Raw genomic sequence first — 22500 nt, 5'->3', positions numbered from 1 at the left:
AATCGTCCAGAATTTCTGGAAAAAGTGTGAGGGAAATTATCTCTCTGGGGATAAAAATTTCTTTGTGGAAGTCTGGCAGCTAAGCGTCCTGGTCTTCTTGGGGTCTGCCTGTGCGTTTCCAGATCCTGACCTGGGTTTGCGAGTCCAGCTGTAGATGCATTTCCCGTGCCATGACTTGCAAAATTCTTTGCATAATTCCTTGTTGGTCATATATGTACAATACGTTTCTGATAGCAACATCTAAAGCTGCTTTATTTGATATGGCAATTCTCCTAAGCGTTATGAAAGTCATTCCCTTGGATTTATTGTCCATTATGCCTTCAAGTTCGTCATTTGCGGTTATGAATGATTAGCAAAGGAAAGTATTTCCCATCCATGAATGCTGTTGTCTTCTGGAATTATACTGGGAATGTTGTCTGTTGCTCTGTAGAATAGATTAGACTTTATAGGACGTTGATTAATTCGCAGGTGTATTTTAAGAGTTTGCATCTGTATCCACAGATTCGAAACACTCTTTGTGTGACCCATTCCTTAATCCTTTGGTCAAAAAATAAATAATACTTTATGCAGGCTTTTATGCTTCTGTGCCGGTGAGTTCTCGTCTCCATGATTTTGGTTTTTTTACTTTTGGAATTATATACAGTAATTTTTGCTTATTAGGATTAATGTTAAATACTCTTTTTCTGTCGTTAGGAATAGTCATTTTCTCAGATGCTCACCTCGTGGCTTTTGTGGGAATATTTCAGTTCTCCTTTTTGTTTTTATCTATATATATATATATATATATATATATATATATATATATATATATATATATATAAGATATATATATATATATATATATATATATATGTGTGTGTGTGTGTGTGTGTGCGTGTGTGTGTGTTTGTGTGTGTGTACATTTTGGTAGTCTAGCAGAGGAATCTCAATAAAATGCTTTCAACTTCCTTTTTGATGACGGTTGTCTCATTCGGTTCTAGGAATCACCAGCTGAGGATACACACACACACACACACAGGTGATATGTAAACAAACTCGTACTGCTTTGCCTAACCTACTTTTTTACGTACCGAGCATCCCGTGTGAACGTACGATGTGTATGTATGTATGTATGTATATATATATATATATATAATATATATATATATATATATATATATATATATATATATATATATTATATATATATATATATATATATATATATATATATATATATATATATATATATATATATATATATATATATATATATATATATCACTCTCGGAAATAAAAGCCTAATCCGTTATCCATCTATCTTCCAATTGTAGCCGAAATAGAGGAAAATACATATCTATTTATTACTATAATAAGCTACGTTATATGAATTTTCTTTCTAGTGGTTTAAATACCTCTGCTGGTGAGCTGATCGGCCTGGGAACTTAATCCCATAAAATGTGAGGAGAGACACTGACCCACATTAGTCATTACACGAAGAACTTAAACTCAAGGACGCAGTCATAAATACTGCTTCGGATTCCTGTCCGGATAACGACACAACTTAACAACCGGGCATTCAGACGTCAAAAAATAATTTCTACTTCTGCCGTTATATAAATCAAAGTAGTTATATAAATGACAGTAACCCGAAGAAAGATGCAGGTATGAGTCCGCACTAAATATTTCAAGGACTGATAGCGATTTGAAAGAATTTCCACTGAAATAAGTTTGTTTGGTTTCCATAAAGAATATGGTGTTCATCTTCAAATCTGCTAGACCATTTGTGATTTGCTTGAAGTAAATGTGTGTTTCTTTTTCTTTTTTCAACCTGAACAGTATAGAATATAGATTTAGGCCAAAAGCCGAGTGCTAGACTTATGAGGTTATTAAGGTCTGAAACGGAAATATGCTGTATAAAGGTTTTAAATGTGTAACAGGAGGAAAACCTCGCAGTTGCACTATGAATCAACTGTTGATAGTTAGGAGAGGGTGGAAAGCGAGATGGAAGGAGGAGAATGTATAGTAAAACGAATGCAAGGGGTTGCAGCTAAGGGCCGGAGAGACCTTAAGAACCTTAATAATGCCGCCCCGCCTTATTTTGTTCATTAATTTTCTTGTCCCTTTTCCTTTCGTCCTTACTTTTTTAAATATGATTGTCACCCTTGCTGCTGTCAGTTCCTGGATTTCTGAAGTATTTTTTTTTTTTTCATCTGAGGTAAAAGAAGACCTTTTATGACTGTCGATAACAAGTAGCCTTTGTAATCATTTAAATGTAATTGTGTTAATGGAAGAGCTCCTTCAATATGCAGGATCCTATTTAAAGGCTCAACGAAACTGAGATGAAATAAATGAATACATAAATGAAATATTAAGAATGATAATATTTCATTTATGTATTCATAAATGAAATATTATCATATTATCATGAAATAAATATCTGTCATAAAAAATTAAGTAAACGAGGGGTTACTTTCGGTTATTTAATCATACTGGATTGTATTTAATAAAGCTCAACATTCTTATTACAGAAAAGATTTTGTATGTCTAACAGAAGGAGAACTCCTATGTCAAGCAGAATTTGCCAAGAAAAAATAAGAAAGTTTTATTAACAAGTAAAATTTTATTAATTAGCACAAATATATGAAAGAAGCAAGTTACGCCCGAGGTATTTTTTCGGGACAGACATTCTTGAATTGTTAACAGGTCTGAAATTCTATTATATCAGTTCTTTCCTTAGATGAAAACCTATTCTTCCTTCACTTCCAAGTGAAACAAAATGAAACAGTTGCAACACAAGAGAACAGAATTCATGACAGCTGTTAAGATCTTGAAGAAGAACTCCCGAAAAGACAAAACTTAGATGAGACTTTGAGCTTTCTCGGCGGCGAATAACGAAGTCAATGAGCAGAGGTTTAAAAACAGTTGAGGGAAAGTTTGACAATACAGTCGCTGCTTTCTTCTTCAGGGGAAGGTGCACGCATGTGTCTTCGAAAATACATACGTACGTACATACGTACGTACACACAATATATATATATATATATATATATATATATATATATATATATATATATATATATATATATATATATATAATATATATATATATATATATATATATATATATATATATATATATATATATATATATATATATATATATATATATATATATATATATATATATATATATATATATATATATATATATATATATATATATATATATATATATATATATATATATATATATATATATATATATATATAATATATATATATATATATATATATATATATATATATATATATATATATATATATATATATATATATATATATATATATATATATATATATATATATATATATATATATATATATATATATATATATACTATATATATATATATATATATATATATATATATATATATATATATATATATATATATATATATATATATATATATATATATATATATATATATATATATATAATATATATATATATATATATATATATATATATATATATATATATATATTTATATTCAAATAAATGCTTCTGTTAAAACCGGATACGCCTCAAATATAAAAGGTGCATTAAAACACTCCGGTTTAAAGCTAACTCCCACCCTTATGAAGGAGTGATAAAGGTGGAAGTATTTATTATCTACTGAAATATAGTCCTTAGCTTTAAACCAGTGTGTTTTAATGGGTTTTTTTATACATGAGATATATATATTGTCACACCTTCAGCTTTCCACTTGAACTTTTTATTAATTCCCAGTAATGAGGGTTACACTTTATGTAGGTAAGATAGATACACGAGGCGAATTATCAAACCAAAGTGTTTAAATTAAACCAAAACTTTACATATGTCAAATTATTTAATAGCAATAATATTCAATTAACCCCTTATTAACTAAAATGAACAAATAAATTAAAAAGTTATATATGTATATATATATGTGTGTGTATATGTGTGTGTAGTGCCCTTCGCATTTGCGTTTCAGTAATCGCGGATTTTTATGTTGCAAGTCTGTTTCAATAAAACCGCGGGAAATTCAACAATTCAAGTTTTCGTAGACCAATATTCACTGATTACTGTATTTCAGATTATTTTCATAAAATAAAATATTAGATAATAATTTGCCTGTGATATTAGTAATAATATTAAACAATAAGATTAAACAATAACTCAGGAGAGAGAGAGAGAGAGAGAGAGAGAGAGAGAGAGAGAGAGACTTATGTTGGAAAGAAACAGTGGTTAAGCTTTGGTTGGTAAAAAACTGGTTTTCTCCCCTCCATAGTATACAGGGACCTCATTATTTCGAATCACCTCCTTACAGTGAACCTTACCAGCTCATCTAAACCGGCTTTAAAAATGTTCAATGTACAATTTATAGTCTTCAATTACCATATATTACAATATTACATGAAATCTCCCGTAACAAATTGTTTTCAGTAAATCACTTTTTAAGCTTATCTTGATTTTGTATTCTCTTTTTGTGATTTTAATCTGAAACAATTACACAATACTTAGTCATTAACATTCAAAATGTTTTTGTCATATTCACCTCAGAACATAAGTTATTTAAAAAACTTAATTCATGAACAGCTTTCCACAAAGATTCTAATAATAGAATTGAAAAGATATGAAAGTGCTTTTGAAGAGCAAACGAATGTTTTGAATAGCAGACATTCATTAGTTCCTGCAGACACGAATGATTATTCGTGTAGAAAATAGAATAGAATATATAATGTGGCCCTAGGGCAAAGTGCTGGAACCTATGAGGTCACTCAGTGCTGAAACGGAAATTGACAGTAAGAAGGTTCAACAGGAGGAAAACCTCTAAGCAGTTGCAGCTGTGGGACGAAAGGATGCTGCAAATAACCTTAAGTGATGCCTACAATGCACCGCATGAGGTGCACTGACGGCACTAACTCCCTACGGAGAATCACGCGCGTAGCTTATTCATTTGAAGAATGCACATCATTTGCACATCATTGCTTATCTTGGTATTATGTCATACTGAGTTAAAATAACCCCAAAAATATAGATCATTCTTCAAATTAAATGGAGCTCATACATAATGACTAACACTCGAGTATGACACTCCGCTTATAAGACTATTCATTCGGCATTAATGAAGACTTGCCAAGGGAAATGTTTCCTTCGTAGAATTTGACTGAATTGCGATTGGTTAATTTATGGAATTTGACTATCTTGCTAAATACTGGGGCACTTTCGGCTAATCAGGCTCCAGACAGTAAAAGATGAATATACAAAGGAGATGATATGTAATGATCTAAATGTACGAGTAGTTATAGAGGGGTTGAACAGCGAGTGAATAAAGAAAGCGGGAAGATAGGTAAAATGAGTGGCTAAAAAGTGGGTGCAGCTATGGACGACCTTAGCGACTCGGCACACATCCTTCAGAAATGCCCACAGTGCATCGCATGAGGTGCACCGACGGCACAAACCCACTGCGGCTATAGCACTGTTTTTTTTTTTTTTTATTTTTTCATTAGGCTTCTGTGTATTATTCAACCTTGAATTTTATCGTAAATGAAATTCATATAACATTTTAAGGTTTTCAGATGGCCATTCAGTAAAGGTGGTGGTGGTTGTTGTTGTATTAAGCCAAAACTTCTTGTTGGCACGGGCCTTTCCCTTGTTCGGCCCGTAACGGTAAAGGTTTGAAGATTGTGGTATAATATTTCGAGCACAGAATCGCCCGATCAAACTTTTCATGACGTGCAGAGGGTAACGAAATTCTCCACCGATGTCTGATTTGATTTTGGTTTGATTTGTGGAAACTGGGTCCTGAAGTCAGGCACTGGGGCGATTCCAGCCACTCAGTGCTTGATTAAGACCGCCACCCTTAAGTGGGAGTTGGATGGTTGGACCATAAAGTGACAGGAAGGAAGTGGGAACGGCAGTCAAATAAAAGGGTAAAAATTGTTGTAGTTAAGTCATGAATCTGTCTGGAGAAAGAAAATGTTAATCGTGTACGTAATATATCAGTGAAAAATCTAATTATGTTGACCAAAGCCTTTGACTCTGTCATTATAGATTAAGGGTCTCTGATGACATCAAGGAGCTGATTTATATTGGATTACACAAGGCCCCCTGCGGCAATTGAGGTAATTGGCTGGAATTCACGAAGGATCAGTAAATTCAGTTTCGGGTAATTCACTTTGAGAGTGCCGAGGCTGTTGCTTGTTTTATTTATTCTGTGTCCTTATAGAAGCAGCAGAGACTTTCTCTCTCTCTTTCTCTACATATTACTATTAGTTCAAACTCGAATCTGGAAATAGGCACGCATGCATATTCAGAATTGTACGGACAGCATGTGTGTAAGAAACGCTACACCATGTATACTTTATTTTTATTTTTTATATACTTTCTGGCAAGTATGGGTCTCTTGTTCCGTTCTTGCTAAACCCACCATTTTGTGTTTTTCTTTAACGAAATTTGAGCAAGGAACGAGACTGTAAAATTCTTAAATGGTTGTTACATGGATGCCTTTTCGAAGCCTTGAGATGCCTTGTCGCAAACGAAAGCACCTAAAAGCACTAATGTCCTCCTAACGTTTTTCTTATAGACTTCAAGTCATTCATTTCGAATGTAGGGTCACCATCTCAAACGCCATGTCTATTTGTATTTGCTGGTTTCTGGCTCAAATGGCTAAGCACGATAGCCTACATGTTATGGCCGATCAATAATTGAAAACGAAAAATTTTCCCTAATAAAAAAAATATTCATACAATATTTCATATGACTGCCACTCTGAAGGGTAATAGTTTTCCTTTATTTTATTATTATTTTTATTATCATCATTATCATTATTTTAGATATTCCTGTCCATTGACGACAGATATTGAACAGGAACTTTCATTTTCCGTGCGTGAAAGGTGTCCATCACTGGTTGCGAGAATAACGAACATGAGCGACCGAACTCCTGCTACTTGGCGCATGCGCGGGAAGAGGCGAGTCACTTGGGCGAAAATGAACCAGAGGGAAATAGCAATTTAAGAGTTTTCGTTGTCTTCGCCCAGTCTTCAACATTTACTGTAGGTTGAATAGTTATTTGTTCCCGAAGAGTATATACGAATACGATTAGATAAACAAATTAACTTAAAATGCAAATGACTTCAAAGATTACTTGACAAACATTATCGTGGGTTATACGTAACCTTGAGACTTAACCGATTCCCTCGCTATTCTAATAATTATGAAAGCCGCTGTCGCGCGGGTAGGATTTACAAGATATCAGTTTGGTGTATTGCTCTGTTATCAAATAAAAACCCAACTGCAATTATCCATTTGATTTCAAAAGGATTTTTTACCATGAAGTAAATGATGAAATAATTTTCAGATTTAATTTATTCATGATGCTTTACAAGTATTAATAAAAATAATATAATGAAGCATTTACTCCAGTTCCCCTCATATACAATAGTTACACCTGAAACTGGCAGTTTTTTTTTTTTTTTTTTTTTTTTTTATTTATACATAATCAGACCTACATCAATCAACTTAAATCATTCAATATGGGAGTGATATGGCTTTCAGTTCAAAACTTGAAGTATCGCACAAAAGTATGTTCTAATAATATTTCACTAAAAGCTCGCCGTTAAATTAAATTTAAAAATGTCACATAGTTAAAATAAACAATTCCACATTTTCATACACCTCTCATCGGCCTGAGCCGTCAGTTTTCCTACCAACCTGAATATCAATACCCTGACCAGGCGGTAACGGAGACCCCATGATCACCATCAGCCGCTTTTCGACTTCCTGGGGCGACAGTGTGTGACTAGGACCTCTTCGAAAGATTTGACCTTCATTGAGAACATTGTAGGCGTCCCCTTTGCCACAGGGAGACTCCAGAACCTGTCTCTTTGCTCCAAGAAGACCTTTTCTTAGGTCCTTGGAACATTTCCAACGCGCCCTTTGCCACAGGGAGACTCCAGAACTGTTTCTTTGCTTCAGGGGGAACCATTCTCGGGTCGCAGGACCCCGCTGAAGGATCCTCCAGGATTTTCTTGACTCTTGCGGCAGTAGGACGCTCGTTTGGGTAGGCTTGGAGGAGGGCGTTGATGAGGTCATTTGTCTTGCCCGAGTATGAGCTGGGCAGCGGTCTCTGTAATTACACAGGGATTTATAAACTGCAAGTTTTTTCGGTTTCATGTGGAACACGGAACTGTGGACAAAGGCCAAGTTTCTGGGATCTATGAGGTCATTCAGCGATGAGAGGGGAAACAGTGGGAAGATTTGAAAAGTAACAGGAGGAAAACCTCGCATTTGCACTATGAAACAATATTAAAAGAGGGCGGAAAGTAAAATAATATGAAAGGAGGTACAGTCAAGAGGAATGAAAGCGGTTGCAGCTAGGTGCCGAAGGGACGCTGCAAAGAACATTAATACCAACAGTGCACTGCAGAGTTCTACTGATGGCACTAACCCCCTATGGACCACCTACTTTCGTGTTGTGTTTGTGCTTACTCTTATCGTGAGTATAACACCTTTGCCTTCGTTAAAACCTTTCCAGTTCATTTCTTTAACTGGGCTTCATTGCATATTAGACAACAAAAGAAAACTGTAGTTTAAAAACAAATTCCTTCACTAACCTTGATTACATATTCCAGCCTGAAGGGGCGGCAGATACGTCTCAAAGACGTATTCTTGATGCTTAGGTTAGAATAATTAAAGATGAAAATCAAGCCGGTTACTGTGTGAGATCAGTTTTCGCTTAAAGTTATGTACTTCATCCTAATGATCCCAATATTTTTAGAAGCTTGAATCTCAAGTCAATGGCCCCTTTGGGCTTGTTCCATATGAATAGGGTTCATCTTCGGAATAATAATAATGATAATAATAATAATAATAATAATAATAACCACACAGCACTGTAGTGCAATACCAATCTTAGATTTCCCTCCGATCACGTGCAATCTTCTCATCAAGACAGTCTATCCTCGCCCATCTTTAAGGAAAAGGAAGCAAGCAACAGTGTACATCTCCTTCAAGAGGGGCGTGGCTGAGTTTCAATGATTAGTGATCAAGGACTTTGTCAAAGGCTCTGAGTACTTACTAAAGTTCCACGCTTCTGTATGAATCTCAGCATCTCGGAGGCATTCCTAAAGGCTGGTTCTAACTTGCACAGTTCATAGAGAGTGCACCCCAGCGACCACATATCCCCTCTGGCATCACACACAGACCTTAGATGAAGTTTTCTTTGGAACTCTGAGGGAGAAATCATCAAAGGAAATGCTACAGCAGAATAGATTATGGAATTTAGGCCAAAGGCCGTGCACTATGACCTACGATGTCATTCAGCGCAGAAAGACAAATTCACAGTAAGGTGGTTTGAAAGGTGTAACAAGAGGAAAACCTCGCAGTTGCACAACGAAACAATTGAGAGGGTGGTAAGTCAGATGAGAGAAATCGAATATGAACGGAGATGCAGTGAAAGGAATGAAAAAGGCTGCAGTAGGGGACCAAAGTACACCAAGTGAGGTGCACTGACGGAACTAACGCCTCATGCCCCACCACCCGCCCCGGAGGTAATCCTAGAACTGTTTATGCTGTGGTACAACTATTTCCTTTTTGCCAAACATTAATGTAAATAATTTTTGCCAACAATTCAGTGGCTGCATATATTAAACAGTAAGCAGATATAAGAATAAAAATACGTTTACTCTCGCCTTGCTTTCCGAGAGTACGTACATGCTAGTATAATATTGAAAATATGTACGATATTCAGTCAAAAATATATTAAACCTTTCGTCACATATACTTTCAAAATTCCTGTCATTCGCGCTCCTGAAAATCTATTTCCGCAATGAAGCATCTTCAGAGTATTGTGTTTGATTCCTAAACTTATCTCATCTGCAAACTAAGATATCTCATCAATGACGCACATAGCTTATTTATATTTATTCAAAAACTCCTGAGTGATTAGATGTCTATCATCAAATGTCTAGTTCTGTGCAATAACCGATCAAAGTCTTCTCTGCTTTTCCTAGCCAGGACGTTTGAACACCATCTATGTACTATGGATAAGTATAGGCTACCCTCAGGCAAGATCTCTAGGGCTGCCCAAGACTAGACAGGGGTGGAGAGGCTATGATAGGAAAGGTTTAAGAATGTGAGATTTATGGTTCCTACCACATGCCAAGGACAGCAGAAGAACTAAACAATGCAACGGAAATTATTCTTTTACCAGAAAAGTCTCTCAGTTCCTCCAGTCAATTATCCATCAGCTAACTGAACGCCCAACCGTCCACCCACCCGCCCGCCGGGAATAACTGCGGGTGCTACTTTGGCATGTTATCTATGCGTCACTTCCACAGAGTTACTAGTACTAAACACTTATGGTAAATGTCAAGCGGACGGTCACACGAAGATATCGTTTATTAATATAATTTGTTGACCACCTAATAATAGATGTTGGGGGGAGGGTGCATTACACTTTGATCCCGAGGGACTAGTACCAAACATGGCGTCATAAGAAGCTTCCGCTATGTTCAGTACTAGAAACTCTTTGTAAGTGGCGCGTAAATAAGCCAAAATAGCACCAAACTGCGTCATGCAAACCAGAAATTGACTTACTGCATAAATGACGGTTCCCACAACAGAAGCCTGGATATCTTTCTTGGACCGAATTATCTTGGCGAGTCCGAAATCCCCAAGTTTGATGGTTCCCTCTTCGTGTTTCAGGATATTCAGGGGTTTGATGTCCCTGTGGATGACGTCCTTCGAGTGGAGATACTGATGGGGAAAAGGCTGGTGCTTACTTACACATTGCTAAATTTGTGTTCGAGTTATTGAGACGAGGGGGAGACAGTGATATCAAAGCTGTAATAGAGCATGCATATTAAATATACACAAGTGTTTGTGTGTGTGTTTATGTGTGAACGGAGAAAGCAGGCGAGTCAGCCAAGTGATAAAATGCACAGGGAGTAGGAGCAGGAACAAAGATGGCGAATATTACAATTTATTCCGACGTGTTTCGCGTTCAGCTGAATGCATCCTCAGCGTCTGTATAATAAATAATGACCAATATAAATCACTAACGATTGACAAAACTTTAGAAATTAAAAGCACTGTGGCTAATTAAAAGTTCAGATTAGAAGAAAAAATTAGGAATTTGCAAAATACTAAGTTAAACATATTTGAGGAGCACTGGGGGTCGATCTACCATGGCAAGAAATAAACAAAGACTTAAAGAATATATAAAAAAGAATAGGCTAAGAAAGATACAAGGGAGTGGAGGGGGACAGGTTGTTTATCAGCGGAACAAGCCGTTTGATGAAAAAACTCGGCCAATAATCCATTAGGGCTGGAGTTATGACCCTCAATAATAAATCGAAATATTAAATGGGCACGTATCATTTTTTACCCACTAAGTTCCCAGATTACATCTGGGACAAGAATATTTGTACACTATACCAGAGAACATGAGGAATCATAACCGATCTTTAAATCTAAACATGGAGCCAATTGTGAGTGGATTAACAACAATAAGTTTTACCTTTAATGTACCAAAGTATTTTTATACGATATTTGTCAATTCTGCCCTAAAGAACTCATCATGCAAATATGGAAATCGGGCATAAAAAGGAAGCTTTGGAACATTTATTTCATTGGCGTTAACGCAATAGTCTTTATTAAGAACCATGTAAATAATTCTGTTGACGAGCTTGGTGGGAAAGCAGTGATCGGTAAAATATGTTAAAAGAAAGGCAATTTCTTTATGAAAGACACGCCACTTATACGTAAAGGAAACGGCTCTATATACAAGAGTTAGATTTAAAATGATGAAAGAAAAAGCTATGAAAATTGGTTCCCAAACCTGTAAATGTCTTTTTCCTAAAAGTGGTAGTATTAAATAGTTTTTTCACGAAAGACTTCTACATCTAAAAACGGAAGACTGTCGTTCACTTCCCTTTCAAGGGTAAACTGAAAGCCATTTGGGTGATACGAATCAACGAATTCCAAAACACAATCTCAGTCAAAATTACGCCTGAAAAGGGCGAAGGTGTCGTCAACGTATCTTTTATAGAATAAAGGGCGAAGGAAAGAGGACACTCATCAAAAAAGCGCTCTTCCAGCGAGCACATAAAAATATTGGAAAAGGTAGGACCTAGAGGAAACCCCCATAGCCAGTCTTCCACTTGTCTATATAAGTCATTATTAAAAATAAATGTATCAGAATCTTGGGAGAGTACGGACATATACATATACATATACATATACATATACATATACATAATACACTATACATATACATATACATATACATATACATATACATATAACATATACATATACATATACATATACATATACATATACATATACATATCATATACATCATATACATATATATATATATATATATATATATATATATATATATATATATACATATATATATATATATAGATATATATATATATATATATATATATATATATATATATGACTAAGAGGTGGCAAAGGTGTAATGGGAATAAAGCCTCGCAGTTGCACTATGAATCAACTGTTAGAAGAAGGTGGAAAGTGAGATGGAAGGAAGAAAATGTGAACGGAGATTCAGTAAAAGGAATGAAATGAGTTGCAACTAGGTGTCGCAAATACCTTAACTAATGCCTTCAGTACGATATGAATAGGGACTTGCCTCAACAGCCCTGACGACGTCCAAAAACCACCCGATGACTTGTCTTTCAGGGAAGTGTTGTCCCGAAGCCCTTTGCTGCTTGATGTTGGCGTGCAGGTCTCCGCCTCCACAATATTCCATGACAATGTGGATCTCGGATATTGCATTGTTCCCCGCACCATAACATCCCTGGGCAGGCATGAAAACGCTTACCAACTGGAGATGTGTCATTTCAAAAACTGGAACTAAAGAAGTTCAATCAAAAATGCAGTGCATTACTAATCTAATACTATTCTCCTTGAATTTTAATTCATTTTTGTTTTTGTATCTATTATAATTTTTTTCTTTCTTAATAAATGGGATCTCTTCTGTCTGTAATTCTGTTTACCTCCTCTTACCTCTTCCTAATGAACGCTAAATTCTTTGGGAGCTTAGAGCAAGCCCACCATAGGGACCATTGACTTATTATCATTATTATTATTCATTATGAAACCTATTGAAATGGAGCAAGCCCACCATAGGAACCATTGATTTGAAATTCATTTTAATAGGTTTCATGTACTGAATAATAATAATAATAATAATAATAATAATAATAATAATAATAATAATAATAATAATAATACTGAATTGACAGATGTTCTTAATTAAGCCATTTACTCTTAGGAAAAAGACCAACTTCTTGCCTTTCCTCAGACGCGGAGCCCTCCCCCATGCCATTCCCCCCAACCATTCCTAGTATGTATTATCGGTAAACCTTCTACCCATCTGTCCTACGCTTCTCTCCTCCTTGCCCTCTTCTTTCCTCCATTATCATTATTAGTTTCTTCCTATAACATGCATTGTACACATAAAATGAACCCAAAAAACGTGTAACATATGCATATAATGACTGATTGAGCACTTCATACGAATATCTTATTTGAAAGGTTTAAGATGTTTGTTAAGTTGCCTTAGAAGCCATGGTAATAATCGGCAGCAGTTTTATTTTATTACTAATAGTAAAATTCTGATACTAGTACTAAAGTAAGGAAAATATACAGTACTACTATACCACTGTATTCATGGCAAATAGTGTTGCTTTGTCTGCGTAATTGCAAAACTGCAATTGCGTTGAAGCTCTTTAAAATTTACAACATGCAAAGAGAGAGAGAGAGAGAGAGAGAGAGAGAGAGAGAGAGAGAGAGAGAGAGAGAGAGAGAAATCAGTCTGATGGTTAGTGAATCACGATTCTAATAATTACTTGAAGTGTTGTAATCCATTGTTAGCCATTCAGTTGTAAACGGGAGAAATGAGATCGATAATCACAAAAACCCCTACGCAATAGACCCCTGCCCCCTACACGCAAGCAAGATATCAAGTCAAACATTCCGCCCACCCAAATAACCATCCACCAGAAAACACATTTAGCTACAAATGTCCTTTAATATCTAATTCGCTCTACCTCAGAACTGATATTTTTTCATATGTATAACATGAAAAAATATTAATTACGAAATTATTGATAATAATTTCGTCCTCTTGTGGGTTCGAGCCCACGAGAGGACGAAATTATTATCAGCTAAAAAATTACCCTTCGGTTTACATATATACATATATGCACCACAATTCCAACACAAATACCAATTAACATCGAGATTACACAACAACTCGAAAGACAGCAAACTAATAACACAACACAAACACCAAGACACAACAATCACAAATCAAACAAACTCACGAGCTCAAAAACCTTCAGACAGACACAAGTACAACAAACTCAATTACACAACATCAAAACAATCCAAGAAAAACAACAACAACTCCCTACCGCTGTCCAAAAAATTGCTTCACTTGACTGACTACTAAATAAAGACTGATCAGTCACTTCTCAGTTCTCAACTTCTCACTCACTCCGCGACTGAATCCGCAGACGATCCCAACCACCTGCCAACAAGCAATTCACTTGCCAACTACCCATACGTACACAAACAACGAGACAACCACCAGCCTCTCTCTCTCTCTCTCTCTCTCTCTCTCTCTCTCTCTCTCTCCTCTCTCTCTCTCTCTCTCTCACAAGCGACCCTTAAGAACGTTGTCAAGTGCAACTACAACGTCACTCCTCCTCAAAGAAACTTAAATATTTGTCAGCATACCAGATGGTAGTAAGGCCCATTTCTGCTTGGCATGCTAATAACAATGAATAAACATAAATATATATAACTAGAAATAAATATAACTATAGATTAAAACAATTATTTTAAATTTTTTATATCATACAGATATTAATTGCTTTAAAAAGATAAGTATGGGCCAGGATAGGTAAAATGACATTTAAACAAGTCAGACAACCCATTGAACAGGCGTAGTGGAAGATACGCTATACCGACGTCACTGATGATATACGCATTACCACTTTTGCATATGGTTGGGTGGCTAAGCGTTACTTTAACCTCATTTTCTCAAGTAAAAAAAGTTAATGAAACACATATGGCGATGCACAGTACTTCCGAAAATTAGGACGACGTTTGAAGCACTCAGTGGTTTACTGGCTTGGAAATCCCCGAGTCGGTTTAAAAGTTGTTTAAGAAAAACACTCCGTCATGGCCTCTGGAATGCATAGCAGATACAACTAGCAGGTGGGTTTTGATCGGACTACTTTAAATGATCTGCCCTCAATATCATCATTTCAGGAGAGTGAGATCGAAAATAGCCTCAAGACTGAGAGGAAACAGAAAACGTTAGTAAAAGTCTTATTTTAATTCCAGGAACATTCATTATTATCATTATTATTATTCAGAAGATTACCACTATTTAAATGGAACAAGCTCACAGGGGTGCCACTAACTTGAAATTCAAACTTCCAAAGAATATGGTGCTTATCCGAAAGTGTTAAAAGAAGGCATAGGGAAATACAGCAACCCGTTAGATAAAGATTGAATTGAATTAATAATAAACCAACTGTTAGGAGAGAATGGCAACGCAACGATGGAAGGAAAAAAAACCATTTAAACGTAGGTTACACTCAAACGTACGAAAGGGGTCGTCAGCTCAAGGCCGAAGTAAACGTAGCAAAAGAACAATGTGTAATTGCCTATTGATTTGACATTCTCCCAACTGGAGTTTTCAGGATTAGTTAATGATTTAGTGTTATGGTTTTGGCGGGTGGAACCGTGAATACAAAGTAAACAATAAACCAAGGAAATTAAATTGTTAACATGTAAACAAGCAAAGTAAACAAGCAAAGGTTCCTTACTAAACAAGTGACGATGTTTGGATGCTGCAGATGTTCGAGCAATTTCCCCTCCTTGATTGCGTCATCAACGATCTTCTGGGAACTCCCCCGAACTTCACCTGAAAGGAGGATAAAAACTTCTTGTACCAAATAGCTTTTCCTCTCTCTCTCTCTCATCTCTCTCTCTCTCTCTCTCTCTCTCTCTCTCTCTCTCTCTCGGAGAAGAATGACTTCAGCGCCTCACACTGAAGAGCAACCGTTTCATTCTTTATATTACGTTCATTTTTTTGAAAATATTGAAAGAAGAATAAGTAAATAACGCTATGGCAGATGGCGTAAGGATTACAAGCTTTAGAGTATTTGCAATTGTTGTCTCCAGGCTTGATTCTGGCAACCATGAGTGTGCGCGCACGTGTATGTGAGAGAGAGAGAGAGAGAGAGAGAGAGAGAGAGAGAGAGAGAGAAGAGAGAGAGAGAGCGTGCAGGTAGGCGTATGGGTGTGTATAAGAGAGAGAGAGGGGAGGGAGTGGCAGTATGTGCGTATCACAGAGAATATGTGCAAATGTGTCTAGAGAGCGAGAGAGAGAGAGAGAGAGAGAGAGAGAGAGAGAGAGAGGATTCAAATTCCCTTTGCAGATAACCTACACTTTTTTTTTAAGTCCCATTTGCTCTTCGGGTTCTTTAAGAGCCAGTGATCATACATAACAGCACTTTCATCTTGTACAAAATCCTCTCAAGAAAATAGTAAAGTTATCTATGTTAACTACATGAAGCGCTCTGATAGACCTAGTACGTCATTTTAAACTTAAAAAAACTAAAGTCTCCATTCACCTCAATTAAAACCTGGGTACTTCTTGTTGACAACAATCTTTGACAAAGGCATAACGTTAAAATGCTACGTTTGTATCAGCTAAATTGTAGTCGAGATTCATACAATCAAATTCTGTAACATATAAAGAATTTAACAGAATCGAGTGAAATGGGAAGCTTCCCATAATAATATCAATGATAATGGTAATAATAAAGATAATGATAATGATAATAGGCATTTCATAGAGCTAAAAGGACGACGAATTATACAGTTTTCTCACAGAGAAATTATGCTATTATATAAGCATATCATTTTACGCTCTACAACACTTTCACAAGTAATACGGTGTATGGAATAGAATATAGAAGAATTTCGGCGTAAGGCCAAGCGCCGGAACTATGAGGTCATTCAGCAATGAAACGGAATTTGACAGCAAAGAGTTCGTAAGTTGTAACAGGAGGAAAACCTCTCAGTTGCACTATGAAAATATTGTTAAGAGATGGTGGAGAGTAAGATGGAAGAGAGACAACATGGTGGGAGGTGCTGTAAAACGAATGAAAGAGGTTGCATCTAGGGGCCGCAGGGACGCTGTAAGGAACCTTAAGTAAAGCCTACAGTGCACCACATAAGGTGTTCTGACGTCACTGCCACCACTACGGGGATCAGGCTTATAGAGAGCCATGGCCAACAATGTGGCAACAAAGTTGATCAGCTTTGCATTTTCCCTTTGCCAAATTTGACAATTAAAAGTTGATTACTTCCAATTAAAAGTAAAATTTGTATCCGGTGGAATCACTGATTAACGATAGTTAAAGAAATAAATTGGATTCCATAGTCACTTATTCCTACTAAATTTATGTTGCTGAAAGCGACGATCCTGTGGCTAAATCATTAACTGATTTGCTGGGCGTCATTTGATGATTTGGGTGAATTACCTAAAAAGTTAAATACAAATAAATCCTCTTTTTACACATTTCGACTATGCACAAGTTTCTGGACCGTAAATGAAGCTGTGAAATTTGGGGAAATGAAACCGAACTCGGGCTACGAGTCTCTCTGCGTCTGGGTATGCAACGGAGTTCGTGAATTTATGGGGATTTCGCCATTTAAATGTAATTAATAGAGCTGGAGTTCAAGTAGCAACAAATTCGACTCCGATGGGATATCAGTTAGGAAATAGTGTTTCCACTGCACGCTCAATTCCACAAGTAAACGAACTATGTTCAAAATTAACGGAAGCAAGATCGATTAAAGGTATGTGTGTGTGTGTGTGTGTAGAGAGAGAGAGAGAGAGAGAGAGAGAGAGAGAGAGAGAGAGAGAGAGAGAGAAAGCTACTTCGAGTTGTCGGAAAATTTCGTAAAAGTTCGATCTTCTAGAAATCTTGTGCATAGTAACTGGGAAGGCTTAACAGGCAAAGAAGATATTCGTTGTAACACGGCTGTCCAAATACAAGGTCATTTGGAAGGAATTGTGGGTTGTATAGAAAATTGATTAAAGAATTTCTCACGTCATCTTAAAATAAGATATTCCTCCAAATTTTACGCGACACATTCTCACAGGCGTCCAAGAATTTGCTTTTTAAAAATCTTGAAGCTACTTTAAGTGATGAGAAATAACCCAGGGTTCAGGTGGAAATAATTAGCTCTCGGAAAAGGATTCAGATTCATTCTGGGGTGCTTTGTTCCCTGAAACGGCAGATGGGAACTAACAGTGAAGTAATGGATACCTTTAAATTCATTTAAATTCAGAAATAATCCAGGTATATGGCCAATATCGTGGGCGGTATAGAATAAACATCGGGATGTAATTAGATGAGCCGAGGGTGCGACATAACTTCTCACTACAAATAAATAAAAAAAGATAAGACCATATTCTGAACACTTCAGGGTTCGATGAAATCAACCAAAGGCCCAAATAAGTTCGTAGAATTTCTACGGAAAGTAAAAATAATTGAAAGTTCCCAGTAACATCTCATGTTTGCAAGACGCAAAATCTGAAATCAAAGTTCTACTCACCACCTTCACGGCACATTTCCTCCCTCTCCTGTCTCCCAAGTAGACTGTTCCGAAGGCTCCCTGACCTATTTTCTTGATTAGTTTTATGTTGGACATCTTGGAGCTGGAATAAAAAACAAATAAATAAAAAAAGTCGCAAGGGCAGGCAACAGTGAAATCGAAAGTTGTTCAGCCAGTTAAAGAATGTTTTTAAACATCTGAAATAACTCAGTTGTTAATTACAAACAGCGGTGGTCAAATAGTAAGAAAGATTTAGGCCGAAGGCCAAGCGCTGGGACCCACAAATACGATCACTGTCTACATTAAATGCGAGAGCAATGAACAGAGACCTATCAGCTTTCTGATAAGACAAAAGATAAGTAACGTTAAAGTTTTATTTTGTTTGAGAATACAGATGTAAAACATGATGTTCACATAAGCGCCTTTTTTGGTGGGGAACGGGGTGATTTCTGACGGAAATAAATGTCAAAAGCGTCAGATCACATCAAAAGCGATCATAAAAGAATTTTAATGTTTAAAAAAACCTTACTTTCTAAGTCGCCTAATTGATTACTTATACAACCAGACTTGAAAATATAAAAGCAATGGCTCACTTATAGCGTAATGAAAAAAAATATAAACATAATATATATATATATATATATATATATATATATATATATATATATATATATATATATATCTATACTTACTTCTGTGACACTTTCTGCCACGCCTTTCCTCCTCACCTTCTTTCAAATGTCCGTCCGTTGGAAATGGTTCCTTGAGATCGTTGCCGGTGGTCTGTAGAAGAAATAAGAATCCAAATTTGATAGGGTGATATAGAAACCCGTTTCCTCATCTGGCAGTCTGGACTCGACTCTGAACTCGACTGGTTGATTTGAAATTGACGAGAAAAGTTTGGGAAACCCTAGGGAACGCCTCTGCCCTGTTGACAAACGGTTAGTTAACCTTCGAACGACCGTCACTTAGTGACACTAACTATAGTCAGTGGTCCTCAACCTTATTTGGCCCCTGCACCCTTTCACTGTATGTCAGAAAGTCATTAATCCTCCCCCCACACCGCCCTCAACAACCTTTTCAAAATAGCCTGCCTTAAAGGCGCATTCCAAATAATATGCATATAATACTAAAAATCCTTGGTTGCAATTCCGCTCCCTCCCACCCTCGCCCCCTATGGAGGAATTCCCCCTGGTTGAGAACCACTGAACGATAAATTTTCTTCACCAGACTTTTCATGTTCTTCAATGAGACGAATAATTCATGTTTCTGTGCCGTAATTGTTACTACAATCAACATTCAATCGGATGACTTATGGATGATGAGAAACTGGTTAAAATTTTATCTGGTCATTAAAATTTGATACGAAACTAAAGACGTTTGGCAGTTATTTTTGTATTCATCTCCATCTCCTCGCCATAGAAAACAACGATAAACCATATATTATTGTCGTTTCAAAGACAGGCATAATGTGAAATGCACTAACATCATCTAAGGCCCATAAAACATCTTCAAAGTTGTTGATAACACTAAGAGAAATAAAGAGAGGTTAAATAGCAGCCTTTTTTGTAATGTATCAGGTGACTCTAGTATTCAAGAGAGTGACATTTTTCACTTTATTTAGTTACTTTAGAAGCATTCTTGTTCCCTAACAGCTTACACTGTAATAGGTTAATTGGAACTGGTATATTTATCTTAATCGTGTAGTTATAACTATTACTGTTAGGTTCTTTAGTGCTTTCCAAAGAACACTAGGTTGGTTGTATGTTATCAAAAGGTAAAAAAATGTGCTTTCATAACATAGTTAACCATCCAAAATAGATGGCAAATACATTTACCCTTAGACACCTAAGTAATAATATCACTATCACCGGGAACAGATGCGAGAAAACGGTGAACGAATTATAATTATTATTTCCCACAAAACAGAATAATGAAGACAAACAGCAAACCATGTCATGTCATATAACATCTGCGTCAGAGGTAATAAAAGGAAAGCACTTAACTATGATGTACCCTGCTTTCTTGCTAAATGGGCATGCATGACTTGTTTCGGGAAAAGAGGATTAAAGCCACGCAGTGCTTAATCCCCAGGTGAGGCTTCGTAAAAAGATTAATTCCTTATAATTGGGGATTCATGAATGCTTCGCAAATACACGGTTTGTAATTTATATATATAGTATACTATATATATATATATATATATATATATATATATATATATATATATATATATATATATATATATATATATATACACACACACACACACACACACACATATATATATATATATATATATATATATATATATATATATATATATATATATATATACTTCCCCTTCGGTTAGCATATCTAAAATATATTAATTCCGAGGTAGAGCTAATTAGATATTAGAGGACATTTGTAGTTTAGAACATATATATGAATTACGGTGTTGTGATTAGACATGTATATATATATATATATATATATATATATATATATATATATATATATATACATATATATATATATATATATATATATATATATATATATATATATATATCTATAATATATATTATATATATATATAATATATTATATAATATATATATACATGCATATATAGGACTATACATAAAATATATGTTTGTGTATGTATACAAAGCATCCAAAGAATGAAGCAAGAAGATCTAAATTGTTGGAAAGATGGGAAAATGATGCCTTTGTCCCCTCCTAAAGGACTTAATCTCTGTATTGGCAAGATGTCATCTGCAGATTCTGTCATTATTATCATATTGATTGCTGATAATTTTACTTTTTCGTTATTACTGGGGAATACTATCAAGTTAAATTTTTCTACATTAAATTTTCGTATCTAGCCCTCTGGACATGGCTACTGTAACCACCTATAATCTGTGCATTAACTGTTACAACTCTCAATGCATTTTTCTTTCTTACCAATATCATTACTGATATTACCAGTATCATTATTACTATCTTTTATGCTACCTCAGCTATTGTGTGGATAAGTGCCGACTATTCACTTTTTATCATGTTGTCTGTTTGTATCTAGATTGCGTATGTTACTGTCTGTATTTTGTATATTCATATGGCTCTGAGCTGAAATGAAAGATATTATTATTATTATTATTATTATTATTATTATTATTATTATTATATATGTGCATAAATAATTCCAATTCCAAAATGAAACGAAGCGAGAAACACTTTTATGTCTTGTTGAAGAGACGTCCAAGAAAGGCTCCCTCACCTCACGCAGACAGCCAAGTTGAAACCGATCCATTCACTCTGTACTACTCACTTTAATCCTGTTTCAATCTTCTTCTTTTGGGACTTAAGAACCTGTTGTTCCAGTCCTTCCAGTGCTCTCTAGTTCGGCTTCTAAATAACAATTCCTCTACATTAACGCCTTTTCCAGGAATCATGGACCATTGCCTTTCTATAAGGTGTTAAGGTTTCGGTCACATCTTGCTCATATTCCAGCATTTGTGATTTCTTGTCACTTCGCGTTCCGAACAGAATAAACACGAATGAACTTCAAAGACTTATCATTGGTTTCGCTTTTTAGAATCTGGCATCCACTGGCATTTTGAATTTTCTTGGAATTTATAGTAGTATCTCTTGCGAATTTATTCGAAGTTTTTCGACTCTCATTGTTATCCAACCGGCAGAAACGTCAATTTTCTTAATAATTGTTATATAGATGTTATCAAAAAGAATTCATGACGCAATAGATTAAAACTGCAGATTATACAGATAATATAGAGAAGGCGGGTGATCAGGGAACG

General features: G+C 35.6%; 1 protein-coding gene across 1 annotated transcript in view; it reads right to left on the bottom strand.

Annotated features, from left to right (window-relative positions):
• LOC135222314 (serine/threonine-protein kinase Nek3-like) overlaps positions 1-19433 on the bottom strand; it is a 124612-nt gene extending 105179 nt beyond the window's left edge. Inside the window, exons 1-5 of the mRNA XM_064260400.1 lie at positions 19393-19433; positions 18701-18803; positions 15895-15992; positions 12681-12848; positions 10610-10768 (exon numbers count right to left, since the gene is read on the bottom strand). Coding sequence (XP_064116470.1) covers positions 10610-10768; positions 12681-12848; positions 15895-15992; positions 18701-18716 — 441 coding nt within the window. The 5' untranslated portion in view covers positions 18717-18803; positions 19393-19433. The remainder of the gene's footprint in view (positions 1-10609; positions 10769-12680; positions 12849-15894; positions 15993-18700; positions 18804-19392) is intronic.
• Positions 19434-22500: the final 3067 nt, after the last annotated feature.

Source organism: Macrobrachium nipponense, chromosome 3 (assembly GCF_015104395.2).
Source record: "Macrobrachium nipponense isolate FS-2020 chromosome 3, ASM1510439v2, whole genome shotgun sequence".
In the NCBI taxonomy this organism is placed as follows: domain Eukaryota; kingdom Metazoa; phylum Arthropoda; class Malacostraca; order Decapoda; family Palaemonidae; genus Macrobrachium; species Macrobrachium nipponense.
This window is presented reverse-complemented; position numbering and strand designations above follow the sequence as displayed.